Here is a 16990-nt window from a genome sequence, read left to right as displayed (position 1 = left end):
ATAACATAACAACAAAAGCCCGAGTTCATCAAATATGTTCAAATAACATATATATATATATATATATATATATATATATATATATATATACATTTTTTTTTGACAGTCTCAACTCTGTCACCCAGACTGAAGTGCACTGACATGATGTCGGCTCACTGCAACCTCTGCCTCTCAGGTTCAAGTGATTCTCGTGCCTCTGCCTCCTGAGCAGCTGGGACTAGTGGCATGCGCCACCTCGCTTGGCTAATTTTTGTATTTTTAGTAGAGACAGGGTTTTGCCATGTTGGCCAGGCTGGTCTCAAGTTCCTGGCTCAAGTGATCCGCCCACCTCAGCCTCCCAGTGCTGGGATTACAGGCGTAAGCCACTGCGCCCGGCCAAAATAACGTATAATATTTTAAAAACTCTATTACTTGGCCATGACTCTTGAGGATATTTTTAAAAACCAAACCAACAAAAGGAAAGAACATAATTTTTTTCTTGTATTTATATGAGAAAAACCAACCAACCACCCATCCAACAAAAAAATGCCTTCTGTTATAAAGCAAATCCCTTATTAAAAACATCAGTATGATTTCGTCATTTTTAGCAACTTATGTGGAAGACAACCTGAGTCCAAAACAGGAAGCTTACATGATCAGATAACTAAAAAAATTCCAGCAAAATTATCCATGTTGTGCTTAATAGGAAGCAAAATACATTCACGATATGGAAGGATACTGATTTTTAAAAAATATTTTGTTATAATGATCTTCAATGAATTTGTATGTTTGAGAAGAAAGAACTAGTGTCTGTAGCCTAGACTCTATTCTGGCTTTTAAAAAGTAGGCCCGTAAGATGAGTCAAAGGAGTGGAGCAAAATTTGTTTGTTCTGATTTGTGTGTTGTGTATTCACAAATGGCATTTTCCTTTAGTTGCCCATTCATACAGTCCAAGGTTATAAAACCGTAACAGACAATTTGGAAAATGAACTTCAAGCAGTTAATGGCATCAAACATGACAGGTCCTGCACAAAATCCTGTGTGAAGTCTTCCAGTCAAAAACTAAAATAAGAAGAAATTGGCTTAAACTGTCATAAAATTGATTAGGTATGAATAGGACAAAAAAATTTCTAACTATAAGGTTTAAATTTTTTTTTTTTAATTAAAAAACGATTATGGGGATACGCTGCAAGTTCTCTTTAAAAAGTGAAAAGGTGGCAGGAAAAACTCAATAACCTATAGAAGGAATACTTGAGTAGATTTTGGTGGCAATTAACTTCTCTGTGGAAACAAAAGACTGAATTACAACATCAGCTATTTTTAGGGAAAATATGAAAAATAGGTTTTCAACTTTCTAGAGTTAAAATAAGGGTGAGGGTTCTTCAAAGCTATAATGAAGGGAGAATTTTCATTCATAAGCAGTATAATCCACCAGCTTTTCAAGAGAACTGACCTACAGTTCAGAGAAATCATTTAAAATAAAAAATGTATTTATACACTTGGTTTTATTACTTAGTTTAACTGCCAGCAACCTAAGTAATAATGATAGTCTTGATTACTTTTAAAGTGGGTAACATTTTAAAAATTTATTTTTCTTTTCAAATATAGCAGTTAAAGGCCCTTATTTCCAATTTCTATTATGAGGAAAAATATAGTGGACCTCTCTCTATTCAAGAGTTCTGCCAATACACATCTGTATTAGAGGTAGGGAAGCACAAATATGTGGACTTTGCTATTTGCAAGCCCCTTTTTAAAGGAAAGACAATGGCTTTACTAGGGAAGAGAAGTAAAACTGAAACTGATGACTTGAGATTCAGGAACTACTAAATTCTGTAATCAATTCCTCTTCAGAGGAATAATTAAGAATTGGCTACTATACATTATGGAAATACACTGGATAGGTGCATATTACCCTTTTCTGGTTTAGCATTTTCACTTTTTTTTTTTTTTTTTTTTTGAGACAGGGTCTCACTCTGTCACCTAGGCAGAAGTGCAGTGGTATGATCACAGCCCATTGCAGCCTTGACGCTCTGGGCTCAGGCGATCCTCCCATCTCAGCCTTCTGAGTAGCTGGAACTACAGGCATGTGCAACCACACCTAGCTAATTTTTGAATTTTTTATTGAGATGGGGTTTTTCCACGTTGCCCAGGCTGGTCTTGAACTCCTGGGCTCAAGCGATCTCCCGCCTCAGCCTCCCAAAATGCTGGAATTATAGGCATGAGCCACCGTGTCTGGACAGCACTATCCCTTTTAAATATGTTTCTACTTCTTACTTTGCTACCTTGGTCAAACAGCATATAGATATGTTAGCTGTGTAAAAATGTAGACGGTCTTCCTAAAAGTCACACTTCATTCTCTTATATAAACAGAAGCCTGCTGTTCTAATATTTCTTCTGATATGCACTTCTTTTAATAATGGAACAATCTGTAAAGGAGTCACCTTCTCTATTCTTCTTTCTAGTTACACTATAATTCCAATTTCAGTGTTTCCAAAACATAGGCCAAATATCATGAAAAGAACATGAGGCAGGACTACAAATTATTACTATGGCTATGAGTAGTGATATGGAGAAAACTGGGTTAACTTTTAGTAAAGTAATGGAAATGAACTTATTTCTTTCACAAAAATATGTCCTTAAACCTGCCCTGACATTCTGATTTTTCCCAGGTATTTAAATAAACTGAAAAGCTACCTTTAGAACACAGTTGCTGTTCACAAGGAGATTCCCTGGCTTAATGTCTCGATGTAAAATGCCAGCTGAATGGAGATATTTCAAACCTGAAATAACAAACAGATTTAATTGCAGATATTTAACTCCTTTTACTCAACCAATAATTTAAAACAAACCTTGGAAGAAAACAGTAGAGGATTTAAAATTGTTCCCTAAATAACTGCATAATGAACATTATTAAAAGCTAGTCCCACCTCAAAATACCGTAATTTTGCTACAGTAAAATAAAATGTCACCAAAGGTTTGCAAAGTCTAGAGATAATGTCTATAATTTAAACAATTATGTAGGTTTAAATACAGATAAGCTTCTTAGGCACTCGAGTTAAGCCCATACTAATAACCTTAGATTGCTAGTCAGTGTGGCTATTGGACTGCTGCTATTGATACTCTTAACCTGCAACTCGGAGCCTGCTCCAACAAAACAGTTTCCATTACCACAGGGAATCTTTCCCAGGACAGATGTTTCACTGATATAACAAAATTCAGGAACTTGCCCACACTGTCAGTAGTATTCTTTACCACTCAGAATCAAGAGGGTAATGAACCACTTTAAAAATATTTGTGACATCTTAGAAGACCGGTGCCTTCATTCAGTACTGCTAAAGGTCCCAGCCTCAAGGTTGAGTCCTTTTTGTGTGCGTTTTTCTTTTTTTTTCCTTTTCTTTTTTTTTTTTTTTTGAGACAGGGTCTCACTCTGTAACCTAGGCAGGAGTGCGGTGGTATGATCACAGCTCACTGAAGCCTCGACCTTCCTGGCTCAAGCCATGCTCCCATCTCAGCCTCCTGAGAAGTGGGAACTACGGGTATGTACCACCATATCCGGCTAATGGGCTGAGTCTTTTTTGGATAAAATGTAGCAAATCACATTTTTCACAAGTACAAAAAGAGCCAATATCTTCCCCATTTTCCCCTACCACAGAATATGAACAAATCTTAGAGGTGAACGTTTTTGTTTTTTTTTTGAGACGGAGTCTCACTCTGTTGCCCAGGCTGGAGTGCAGTGACACGATCTTGGCTCCCTGCAGCCTCCACCTCCTGGGTTCACTTGATTCTCCTGCCTCAGCCTCCCAAGTAGCTGAGACTACAGGCGAGCGCCACCATGCCTAAGTTTTGTATTTTTTTTAAAGTAGAGATGGAGTTCCGCCATGTTGGCCAGGCTGGTCTTGAATTCCTGACCTCAGATGATCTGCCCGCCTCAGCATCCCGAAGCACTGGGATTACAGGCATGAATCACCATGCCTGTTATCCCAGCACTTTGGGAGGTCGAGGCAGGAGGATCACGAGGTCGGGAGATCAAGACCATCCTGGCTAATACGGTGAAACCCTGTCTCTACTAAAAACACAAAAAATTAGGTGACAGAGTGAGACTCCGTTTGAAAAAAAAAAAAATTGCTTATGTGTTTTCATCCTTTTGGCATTTATTTTTCAATCTCTATAAAGAATCTCTTAATTCTATGAATTCTGGGGGCAGGGGGAAAGTATTTTACTTACTAGGTAAGAAAGCTGTTCCAGGTTTAAGCAATTCTCTACTTGTAATGGCAAAATTCTCATGGACATACTTGATGGCCAGAAGAAGTGTCAATAATGTTGGCCCAAATCCCTTCTCAGTCAAGTCTGTGCTCTTCAATGAGCTAGTCTAGAATTTAGGTGGCTCTGTTTATTGGTCTTCCCAATCTACTTTGGTTTTAAGGGTCATTTTGTTTCTCTGGAGTTGGCTTCAGGTATGCCAGCCAATACTCAGACAGGCCCACCTACTGTTGGCTTGCAGGATGGACGTCATCCATAGGGGATATAGTCACTTTTCACTTTAGTCGTCTGATGCCACATATTCCTATTCCGTCGAAAACTAAAGGCTGTTTTGTGAACTTGTGACAAACCATCCTGCTTATTCACCTAGATTAGCCCACTCAACTGCCTGATGAATTTGACAGGGCTTTCTCTTTCATCACTGAAAACAAGAACTATTTGGCAACCCTAAAAAGCTTCCTCTTTAACATTAAATATAGAAATTATAAAATATGCTTTAGTCAAAAGAAAAAAGTCTTTAGAGAAGAAGAAAACCTTGGAAGATCAAAGTCTAAATGAGAAGCAAAACATTTCATTTACAGTGTGACAGCACCTTTTTCTTCATAAAGAAATCTTACCTCGCAAAATCTGATAAAGAAAAACTTTGACATGATCTGAGCTGAGTGGTTGAGGAGAGACGATAATTTTATGTAGGTCACTCTGCATCAATTCTGTGACAACGTATCTTGAAGTTTTAAGTTAAGGAGAGTTCGACGAATTCAGTCCCCTACCCCCTCAAAGTGGTGACCAGATCTAAAAAATAACTTCCATTCTCAAGGCTAGAAAAGTGGGGAAAGAAAGCTTCTAGACAGCGTGACAGAGGTGAGAATTCCAGCCCTCACAAGATAAAACACTACTAAAATCAAAAGAACTTACGTGTTTAAAAGTCAGCAGAAGTAAACAATCAAATGATTTCCTTATAATCAGCATTATCAAAGAGAAAACCAAAGGTAAACATTTTAAATAACAGCCAGGCCAGGAAAAGTATGACGACCAAACAGTCTTAAGCTCTACTTAGACATGTTACAGGAATGTCCTTTGAATCCAAACAAATGGGGATTGGTGATCTCATCTTAGGCCACCATGACACCAATTGAAAAGATCACAACCTATCCAAGGGCCGTGGCTTGTTACATTATAAAATATGGTATTCCTAAACACATGTAAAATAATTAGTTAAGTCTCTCCACAATCTTAGTAATTTAGTTCATTATTTAACTTTGTATGTATTTATGAAACACCCCTCCCCACCATCACCACTAGATTTCGAGCGAGCTTCCTATATGTTGTACTCTGTTGTATGTTTAGGGTTTTGCTGAATGGACACATGGCCGATGATTAAAGGCTGGAGCCTGGGGAGCCATGGAGATACGGAATTCAAGACTCTTGTGAAGCATGTGTTAGATACATTAGGGAAGCAAAAGTATGGTAAATCTTATAATTTAAGTATTAAGTTTTCTTAAGGCAATTTCTAATTTAATGTTTTAGCAAAAACAAGTAGGAAAGGGGATAACTTGGGAACAGGGAGGAGAACTGATAATAATAGCCTTTGACAAAAACAACTGAAAATTCCCTCCTCCTGGAGACATTTTTTCCAAATTGCTTTAGTCTCCTTTTTTCTTCAACCACTGTACGTTGAAATGCTCCATGGCTGCTGGTCCTCACTCCTCTTCCCTATCCACACTCGTGAATACTCGGATCCAGTCCCATGGCTTTAAACATCCATGCTGATGACTCCCAAATTTCTCTCTCTAGTTAATCTTCTTTCTTTAAGTGCAGACTGGTATATCAAACTGCCTACTTATTTCCCCTGGATACCTAACTGACATTTCAAACTAACAAGTCCAAAACTGTCTAAATCTTTCTTAGTTGCTTGCACCACAAACCACATCAAGGAGTTATCTTTGACTCCCCCTTTCTCTTTCACCATACCTCCAATTCATCAGAAATCCTTCAAAATTTAGTCAGAATTAAGGCCACTTCTTATACCCACTGTTACTACTCTGGCCCAAGACTGCTAGATTTCTAAAACAGCAGCCAGGATAATTTTTTTTACTGTTATATTTTTTATTTTGCCTATATACTGACATTTACTTTATTATATAGAAAATATAATTTTGAAGGCTTTTACATTCTTAGATATTTTAATCTTAGGTTTTGTCACCCGGATTCTTTCCAAAGAAATATATTCTACTTCATAATGAAAGTTAATGAGAAAATGATATTTGGCATGTGGGATTCACTTACAGGACAGTTTTCAGTGACCTGTTAAAATTATTCTATAAAATGATGAAGAGTTAAATAATGACATCAGGATTATAGTTTTTAATAGTTTTTATTCAACTTTTTATTTTTCAAACACACAGAAAATTACACAGAGATGACCCATATACACACTTACCACCTAGAATCTACACTGAATATTTTGCTGTATTTGCTTTGTCACACATCTATCCATTGCTCTTTCCATCCATCAGTTCATCCAAAACTGGATGCATTTCACAGAACGATCTTTTAGGATGAAGGCCAAATTATGTCACTTTTCTGCAAAAGCTTTCCATTTCATTTAAGAGTAAAAGCCAGTCCTTAAAATGGTCTCACAGGCCATAAATCATTTGGCCTCCTTACTTCTCTGACCTCTTCTATTGCTTTCTTCCTGGATATTCTCTGAACATGCTAGATACACTCCAACCTTAGGCCTTAGCTATTCCCTCTGCATGGACTGTACCTTCCTGACATCTATTTGGTTAACTCTTTCACATCCTTTGTGGTTTTGCTCAAATTTTATCTTTCAAATGAGGCCTATCTCAACCACTCTGACACTACAGTCAGGCATTATATAATGATGTTTCGTCGATGATGGACCACATGTATAAAGGTGGTCCCAAAGACTGTAACAGGGCTGAAAATTCCTGTTGTATTGCCTAGGGGTGTCTTGGTGACTAACCTTGTGTAGGCTTAGGCTAATGTATATGTTTGTGCCTTATTTTAAAAAGTAAAAAAGCAACTCAGACCTCAACTCTACAAAAAATTTAGCCAGGTGTGGCGGCTTGTGCCTGTGGTCCTAGCAGTTACTGAGGACACTGAGGTGGAAGGATTACTTGACCCTGGGAGGTCAAGGTTGCAGTGAGCCATGATTGCACCACTGCAATCCAGCCTAGGCAACAGAGTGAGAAAAAATAAATAAATAAAAAGAAAAAAAATTTTTTGTACAGCTGTACAATGTCTTTGTGTTTTACGCTAAGTGTTACTATAGAAGAGTAAAATATTTAACAAAATTAAAAAGTTTTGAAAGTAAAAAAATTACAGTAAGCTAGGGTTAATTTATATTAAAGAAACATTAAAAAAATAAACAGTGTAGCTTAAGAGCACAGAGTTTATAAAGTCTATAGTAATGCACAGTGATGTTCTAGGCTTTCAAATTCACTCACCACTCACTGACACACCCAGAGCAATTTCCAGTCTTGCAAGCTCCATTCGTATTAAGTGCCCTATACAGGTGTACCATTTTTATCTTTTATATCATATTTTTACTGTACCTTTTCTATGTTCAGATACGTTTAGATATACAAATACTTATTATTGTATTAAAGCTGCCTACAGTATTCAGTATGGTAACATGTTGTACAGTTGTACAGGTTTGTAGCCTAAGAGGAATAGGTTATATCATACAGCTTAGGTGTGTAATAGGCTATACCATCTAGGTTTGTGTAACAACCTGTACTCCCTATCCATTTGCTATCCCCTTGCACAGCTTTACTTTTTCTTCTTCCCTTAGTAGTTATTATCCTATAACTTCCTTATGTTTATTCTCTGTCTGTATCGCCAAGCCTGCACCATAAAGGCAAGGGTTGTCTGCTTTGTTCACAAATTTATCCCAAACTCTTAGAATAGTGTCTGCACATAGTAGGTCCCTATAAATATTTGATGAATGAATGTATATTGAGCACCTGCTAGGTACTAGGTACTCTACTAAGTATTTTAAATATATAATCTCATCTAATTTTCATGGTAACTTTACAAGGTATGTAGTGGTACTCTAAATTTAGATAAAGAAATTGACGTTAACAGAAGACAACCTGCCTACGGTTACATAGTAGTGAAGATTTTAGATCTGATCATGTCTAAAATTGCTTCAATGGTTCTATGCAATTTTGGATTTATCTTCTTTTCTTATCCTTTTTTTTAAGTAACATTTTAAAAAACTCTAATAAAGTAGGCCAGGTGTGGTGGCTCATGCTTGTAACCCCAGCACTTTGGGAGGCCCAGGAGGGTGGATTGCTTGAGCCCAGGAGTTTGAGATCAGCCTGGGCAACATGAAGAAATCCCATCTCTATAAAAAATTTAAGAAATAGGCCAGGTGCGGTGGCTCACGCCTGTAATCCCAACACTTTGGGAGGCCGAGGCAGGTGGATCACTTGAGGTCAGAAGTTTGAGACAAGCCTGGCCAATATGGTGAAACCCCATCTCTACTAAAAATACAAAAATTAGCTGGGTGTGGTGGCATGTACCTATAGTCCCAGTTACTTGGAGGCTGAGGCAGGAGAACCACTTTAACACAGGAGGCAGAGGTTGCAGTGAGCTGAGATCGCACCACTGCACTCCAGCCTGGGTGACAGAGCAAGACTTTGTCTTAAAAAATAGGTGAGCACTGTGGCATGTGCCGGTAGTCCCAGCTACTCAGGAGGCTCGCTTGAGCTTGGGAGGCAGGGGTTGCGGTGAGCCCTGATCTTGCCACTGCACTCCAGCCTGGGTGACAGAGTGAGATCCTGTCTCAAAAACAAACAAAAACCCCCACAACTATAACAAAATAGACTAAATGTTCACTGTGTTCTTTATAGAATAATTTCAACTAATAAATGCAGAAACAATTACAGAATTAGAAAAAAAAACCCACGGTTTTGCAATCTCTGGAGCTAGGCATCATCAATGGCTGGTAAAACCACTTGAAAAGGATGAGTGTGAGACTGACATCACTTCAATCCACCACTCAATCTTAGCATAATTTAATGTGGAACAAGAATATTATGTTTGTGATATGCACACCACTGCCTAGAAGTATTCATGCCCCAAAAAACTTAATTTGAATGTAATCAATCATCTAGCTCTAACGACCAGTTAACTAGAAATAAGTGGAATTAAAAAACAAGACATTATGAAGAAGCAATCTGCTAAACACACAACATGGATCATTCTTCAGGAAAAATTTATCTAACTAATCAATGACCATCCCCCTCCCCCTCCCACAAAAAAAGTGTGTGTTGCGGGGTGAAGGGCAGGCAGCAATGTTTGGGATAAGAGACTCAAGAGACATAATAACCATACATATGTGTGAACTTTGTTTAGATCCTTATTCAAAAAGTGACTCTTGAGGCAATCAGACAACACATATTAAGGAATTAGCTAATTTTATTAGGTGTGATAATGGCATAATTGTTGTTTTCAAGGTACTTATCTGTTAGAAATTCACATTTAAGTATTTATAGGTGGAATAATGTGATGTTTGGTCATCTGCTTTAAAATACTCCAGTCCTCCTTTCCCTTCCCCTCAATAAAAAATAGAGGAAATGAGATTGGCAAAATGATTAATATTGTTAAAGCTGAGCACGAGCTACGTGAGTTATATACTTATATACTACTGGCTCTTATGTTTTTGTATATATTTTTGCATATTTTGTATATATTTTTGTATATTTTGAAAATTTCCTTAATAGTTTTCTTAAACTTCATTGTAGAAAATGGAAAATATTAAAAAAATGCAAGAATATTAAAAATATCCAGAATTCTACCTCTTTGGGTGAATTTAGAACATTCTGATGAAAATAATGTGCATGGGTACATACATGTATATTTAAAATAAAACTGGTATTACATACATTGTTCTTTTTTTTTTAAAATACTTTAAGTTCTAGGGTACATGTGCACAACATGCAGGTTACATAGGTATACATGAGCCATGCTGGTTTGCTGCGCCCATCAAATCATCATTTACATTAGGTATTTCTTCTAATGCTATCCCACCCCCAGCCCCCCACCCTCCGACAGGCCCCAGTGTGTGATGTTCCCTGCCCTATGTTCAAGTGTTCTCATTGTTCAGTTCCCACCTATGAGTGAGAACATGTGGTGTTTGGTTTTCTGCCCTTGTGATAGTTTGCTGAGAATGATGGTTTCTAGCTTCATCCATGGACCTGCAAAGGACATGAACTCATACTTTTTTATGGCTGCATAGTATTCCATGGTGTGTACGTGCCACATTTTCTTAATCCAGTCTATCACTGATGGACATTGGGTTGGTTCCAAGTCTTTTGCTATTGTGAATAGTGCCACAATAAACACACGTGTGCATATGTCTTTATAGCTGCATGATTTATAATCCTTTGGGTATATAACCAGTAATGGGATGGCTGGGTCAAATGGTATTTCTAGTTCTAGATCCCTGAGGAATCGCCACACTGTCTTCCACAATGGTTGAACTAATTTATACTCCTACCAGCAGTGTAAAAGCGTTCCTATTTCTCCACATCCTCTCTAGCATTTGTTGTTTCCTGACTTTTTAATGACTTTTTAACTTTTCTGTTGTTCCCTGTTCTTTTAATAATATATAAGGATCTAAAAACAAACCAAGCAAGGGAATCCCTTGTTTATCCCATTCAATGGTTTAATAATGCAGAATTTTAATGACTGCATAGTGTTCTAATGTGTGGCTATATTATAATTCATTTAACCAAGTGTTCATCATTAAAAAGCTATTTCTAATTTTATTTTTTACTATTTTATTTTGTGAGATGGAGTCTTGCTCTGTCACCCCGGCTGGAGTGCTGTGCCGTGATCTCAGCTCGTAATTGTGCAACCTCCATTTCCCAGGTTCAAGCAATCCTCATGCCTCAGCCTCCTGAGTAGCTAGGATTACAGGCGCATGCCAACATGTCCGACTAATTTTTGTATTTTTAGTAGAGATGGGGTTTCGCCATGTTGGCCAGGCTGGTCTTGAACTCCTGACCTCAAGTGATCTGCCCACCTCAGTATCTCAAAGTGCTGGGATTACAGGTGTAAGCCACTGAGACTGACCTATTTTTAACTATTTTAAATAACCTTGAGATAAACATCCTATACATAGAATTTTATGTGTATGTGAGGATATTATATACACTTTTAAAAAGTTTTAAAATACTGTAAACTCTTTCCATGGTATTACACATATTCTTTTATATCATTTCAAATGCTTAAATAGTACTCCATTTTACATAATATGTCAGGAGTTAAGTCATCTCCTGCCACTGGATGTTTACAATATTATTGTTTCACTATAATGTAGCTCTGTGGGAGTGCTTAGAGCTTTAAGGTATTATTTCATGAGGAACCCTCAATTATGTATAGATCCTCCTTCCTGGGTTAATCATTTATTCAGAAGAGTCCTCCAATCTTCCTTCTTAGGATGAATAGGTCAGGCTGCCAGAATTCTATTTTAGTGGGTGTCCAGGGAATAAACTTTTAGTTTCCAGCAGGGTGGGAGAAGAAGATCTGAGCATCGTACTACTTCTTAAACAGGCTTGCAACCAATCCGATGTTTAGGCCCACATGTATCCCCACTTTCTGAGATACTTGATGCCTCCAATTCCTGAGACTTTCTGACATTCTGTAGCAAGAACCAACCTGTTTCTGGGTTCTCATTACTGCCACCTTAGATTTCTGCCTTTTCTAGACTGAATTTTTAACCCTTTAGTGAAATTTAAGGGGACTACAGGAAGGAATGGTAGTAAAGATTTATGTTCTATCCACTGTGTTTTAAGGTTGAAAACTCTTTACATGTTTATTGGCCACACACATGTGTGACCATGAGAGACAGAAAAAAAAAGGAAAAGCAAGAGTGACAGCAAATTGTTCCTGTCCTTTGCTCAATTTTCTACTGAGGTGATAATTTTTTTGTAATACTGTTTCTCATATTAAGGATATTAACCCACTAGTATGTACCGAAAATTTCTTTTCCACTAGGAAATCACAGGACGGTGATATAAAAAACTGCTACTTGCACCTTTAAGTCTTAATCAGAAGTCCCAATATTCTTGAGTTGCACTGGTTCCAGAATTCTCAAGGGAGAGGAAACAAAGGACCATTACACAGAAAAAACCCAAACAACAAAACAAAAATAAAAATTTCACAATTGCCATCCCTGCATTAAGTGTTTTGTTATGTTCTGAACATCTGTGTCCTCCCCAAAGTTCATAGGTTGAAATGCTAACCCCTAAGAAGATGTGATTAAGAGGTGGGACCTTTGGGAGGTGATTAGGTCATGAGGGCAGAGCCTCTCTATAAAAGAGACCTAATGGAGTTTGTTAGTTCTTTCCACAATGTTAGGTTATAGTTAAAGAATGTCAACTAGGAAATGGGCCCTCGGCAGACACCAACTCTGCCAGTACCTTGATTTTGGACTTCCCAGCCTCCAGAACTGTCAGAAGTAAATTAGTGTTGTTTATAAACCACCTAGTTTATGGTATTTTGTTATAGCAGAATGAATGGACTAAGACAGTTGTCACCTTGAGCTTTTTTTTTTTTTGAGGGGGAATTTCGCTCTTGTTGCCCAGGCTGGAGTGCAATGGCATGATCTTGGCTCACCACAACCTCCACCTCTCAGGTTCAAGCTATTCTCCTGCCTCAGCCTCCCGAGTAGCTGGGATTACAGGTATGTGCCACCACGCCTGGCTAATCTTTGTATTTTTAGTAGAGATAGGGTTTCTCCATGTTGGTCAGGCTGGTATTGAACTCCCGACTTCAGGTGATCTGCCCGCCTCGGCCTCCCAAAGTGCTGGGATTACAGGCATGAGCCACTGCGCCCGGCCGAAACTTGAGCTTTTATACAGGAAAAAAAATAAATAAATAAAAAATAAAAAAATCCTGACGTACCAATGGCCAGGCATGGTGGCTCATGCCTGTAATCCCAACATTTTGGGAGATCAAGGCAGGAGGATCACTTGAGCTCAGCAGTTCAAGACCTGCCTGGGCATCTTAATGACACCCTGTCTCTACAAAAAAAATAAAGTTAGCTGGGCATGGTGGCCTGCACTTGTAGTCCCGGCTACTAGGGAGGCTGAGGTGGGAGGATCACTTGAGCCCAGGAGGTCGAGGCTGTGGTGAGCCATGATTGCACCACTGCACTCCCACCTGGGTGACAGAGTGAGTCCCCATCTCAAAAAAAAAAGTATAAAGCATTTATGTGTATGGGATGTCAGCCAGATTTGCTGAGTTTACTGACATTTTTTTTGCTTTTGCCAGGACTGAAGAGTTCTTGCATGGATATGAAGAACAGGTTATATTCTATTCTGCTTCACGTATCTACAAAATTGGCAGCCAAGTTGTGATGCCAGAATCCTTACTGTTAGTAGTGACAGTTGGTAGCTCGTAAGCAGCGGAGAGAAAACATCTTAATTTTCAAGTTTATCAGGTTGAAATCATAGTGCTGGCACTTGGAAAACCTTGCTTTGACTTATAAATTTATAAACGAAACAAACTGATACAAAAGCCAAAAACAGAGAATAAGTATGAAATAATGTCATATGCTTTCTTCTAACAGTGACTACATTTTCAAAGAAAGGAGAAAATGGAAAAGTGACTGGAGGGAGTACTGTTCTAAGCAGGTATTTTATAACTAAGTACTCGTTTCAGAAAAAGAAATCTGACATTTCATCTAGCATTATGAAACCTATCAGGTCAGGGTGTTGCTCACCCTATACCTGTGGGATTTGAATGGACAAACTGAACTATTTTTGATCAACAGTAACACTTTCATATAATTCAACTAACACAGAGCAAAGTATTACCAGATATCAAAAAACTGACAAGGTATTCAAAATGAATATAAAGCATGATTTCAAACGGTAAGTCAATTCCTTCATACTAAGACCACATACACACGTGCATAATTTCTCACAAAATATAAACTAGCAGGCATTCCCTCTGCTAAGCACAAATGACTACATCACTTATGTCACTATCTTCAGGATCCATGAACTTCAAAAACCTTTCATTCAACCTTCTATTATCTATTATAATGTTTAACAAAGGAGAGTTTAAAATAATGCTACTTTTATATCTCTGTTGCTTGAGAAGATGACAGGTTGGGTTAAAAAATAGGGACAGGTTAATTAACTTTAATTAACTGGAAAGTTCAGGGCAAAACACACAGAGCTCCTATCTACCTCTACCATTTTCCATTTACTCTTGTGCAGAAATGCTTTCCCCTTCTTTAGTATCTTTTAAACATAAAAGACTGGAAAATTTTAAATATAGGATTTTTATAAAGTGATTAAAACAGCCACTTTGCAGAGAATATGTTTTGTCAACCTTTAGTTTAGCAAAGTAAATTCTTAGGGGAAATACATTTTTCACTCCATGAATAATGCAGTTTTTTTCTTTATAGAAAACAATGCAACAACCAGGCCAACATTTTAAAATTTTCTTTGGAAAATAATTCCTGAATTTGAAGCTCTTAACAATACAGCTTCAAAAATTCAGAAGCAATACACACCACCTTATGATACGGTTTTTGCTTTGCTCTAGCAGAAATCCTCTGAAGTCTCAATCCCCAGCATAATGTCTCCCAGATGTCTCAACTAGTTGCCATGCCAACTAAAGCAGCTTAAATTAAATGAGGGCCTGAAAAGGCACCTGCATCACTCCAGGTCTGTTGCACATTAAATAAAGCTCTCTTGATAGGGACTCAGAGGTGCCATTAACTTGAACAGCATCTATCTGATTATTGTTTCTGAGAAATTTAATGAGGGTCTCCAAACAAGAGTGAAAACAGGGTGCTCCTTCCCTCTCCTGGTCTTTCTAAATGGGACAGCCACTCCAACAGCTGGTGCACCCACTGGGTCAATGAATTTGCTATGGCCCTTTAAGTTACCATTGGATGAAGATAAACTATAGGACCAAAGTTAAGGTTTTCAGAAGAATATAAGCAGATTAACCATCTCTCCTATTTAAACGTGCCATTAAAAATATGATTGTTAAAAACACACTGTGCATGGTATGCCAACCTCAAAGTGATTTGAACAGCCCTACTATAAAACAAATTGCTGCTGATTGCAGCAATTAGTTAAGTAGCTCCATGAAATATGGATTTCAAATGTACTGATTTGCTTCAAAAAAACCTGAATGATGCAAATGTTTTAGTGGGGGCGGTGGGGAGAGGTAGCTCTGATGTCTCAGGTGCCCAAGAGATGTAACAATGTCTCTGCACTGTTTTAAAGAGTTAATTTTTAAAAACAATATTTCAAGCTTTTTTACTACTTTCTCATGTTAGTCACTGGACAATATCACTTAAACAAAAACTTGGGCTAGAGAAGTTATATCCTTTACCCAAGGTCACACTCCCAGTCAGTAAAAAGCCAAGACTAGCTCAGGTTTCCTGACTCCTCATCTAGTGCTCTCTCCACTCCCACCAAGCTGTTTCCCGTGGCAACTTGCCTTTACATGTCTGCTATTCCAATTTCTTAACCAAATATCACCATCATATGCAGGTTTGTATGAAACAAAAAATAGTTGAATTATTCTTAATTATGGGCTATGAGGAGAAGAAAAGGAGAAAGGATGTTAATGTTTATTTGAAGCTACTATGTGCCACTTCATATATGATCTCATTTAATCCTCATAACACCTACTTTATAGCTGCTGTATTTCTATTTAAGAAATAAGCACACTGAGGCTGGGAGGGGTTACGCTGCTCCACACAGAGTTTGCATTTAAATCTAGATTGTAATGATTCTGAAGTCTGACCCTTTCCATGAAGTTCTATTACCTCAATTTGTTTACTATTAAAAGAGAAAATGAAATACATGAGACTGCCATTACTCGAATGCTGCAAAAACCAGGCTTCAAGCAAAATCAGAAAATCAATATTGTATTACATAATGTAGTATTCCTTCCCTTGCCATGTTTTTTCCAAATGAGAAGTCACTGTCTTCATTCTTCAACAAATTTTGAATAGCAGCACGTACAAGATGCCAATCTAGGTACTAGAAATGCAGTGGTGTACAAGACAGCCCACTGCTTTCACTGAGAAACTCAACAGCCTAACAAGGGAGACAGACAATTAAACAAGCAACTGCAATTCACTCAAAGATTACAACACTGTTATGGCTATTCATCTCATAAAGCTCCTTAGGTTCTGATTTTCAATTGAATAAGCCAGACTTGCCATCATAGAGCCACCAGGAATAAGAGCAACAAAGTTGCACAACAAAGATATATTCTTCTAAAGAGATAAATCTCTAAATTAGAATTACTAATTTCCAATAACTAAAGAGATTTCAACAAGTGAGAAACCATCAACAAAAAGCTTTCTTCAGCACCTACAAATTTCTGAATTAGATGTGCAAACTAATTGGCAATTTATCTATACTGTATAAAAAACACATACACTCATATTTGGTTTCCTAAAATGGTTCATCCTTAACACATTTCTTTAAGCCAGGCACAGGGGCTCACACCTATGAACCCGGCACTTTGGGAGGCTGAGGCAGGAAGATCGCTTATGGCCAGAAGTTCAAGACCAGCCTGGGCAACATAAAGAGATCCCGTCTCTACAAAAAAATTTAAAAATTAGCCGGGTGTGGTGGTGCGTACCTGTATTCCCAGCTACTTGTGCCTAAAGTGAAAGGATTTTAAGTTTAAGCCCAGGAGTTCGAGGCTGCAGTGAGCCCTGATTGCCACTGCA

General features: G+C 37.9%; 1 protein-coding gene across 2 annotated transcripts in view; it reads right to left on the bottom strand.

Moving 5' to 3' along the window:
- NLK (nemo like kinase) overlaps positions 1 to 16990 on the bottom strand; it is a 152759-nt gene that overhangs the window by 28344 nt on the left and 107425 nt on the right. For both annotated transcript variants that reach the window (XM_054458628.2, XM_054458630.2), the window contains exons 4-5: positions 4857 to 4963; positions 2674 to 2759 (exon numbers count right to left, since the gene is read on the bottom strand). In XM_054458628.2, the coding sequence (XP_054314603.1) occupies positions 2674 to 2759; positions 4857 to 4963 (193 nt within the window). The remainder of the gene's footprint in view (positions 1 to 2673; positions 2760 to 4856; positions 4964 to 16990) is intronic.

This window comes from Pongo pygmaeus, chromosome 19, assembly GCF_028885625.2.
Source record: "Pongo pygmaeus isolate AG05252 chromosome 19, NHGRI_mPonPyg2-v2.0_pri, whole genome shotgun sequence".
Taxonomy (NCBI): domain Eukaryota; kingdom Metazoa; phylum Chordata; class Mammalia; order Primates; family Hominidae; genus Pongo; species Pongo pygmaeus.
The sequence above is the reverse complement of the archived record's forward strand: the minus strand, read 5'-3'. Positions and strand labels throughout refer to the sequence as shown.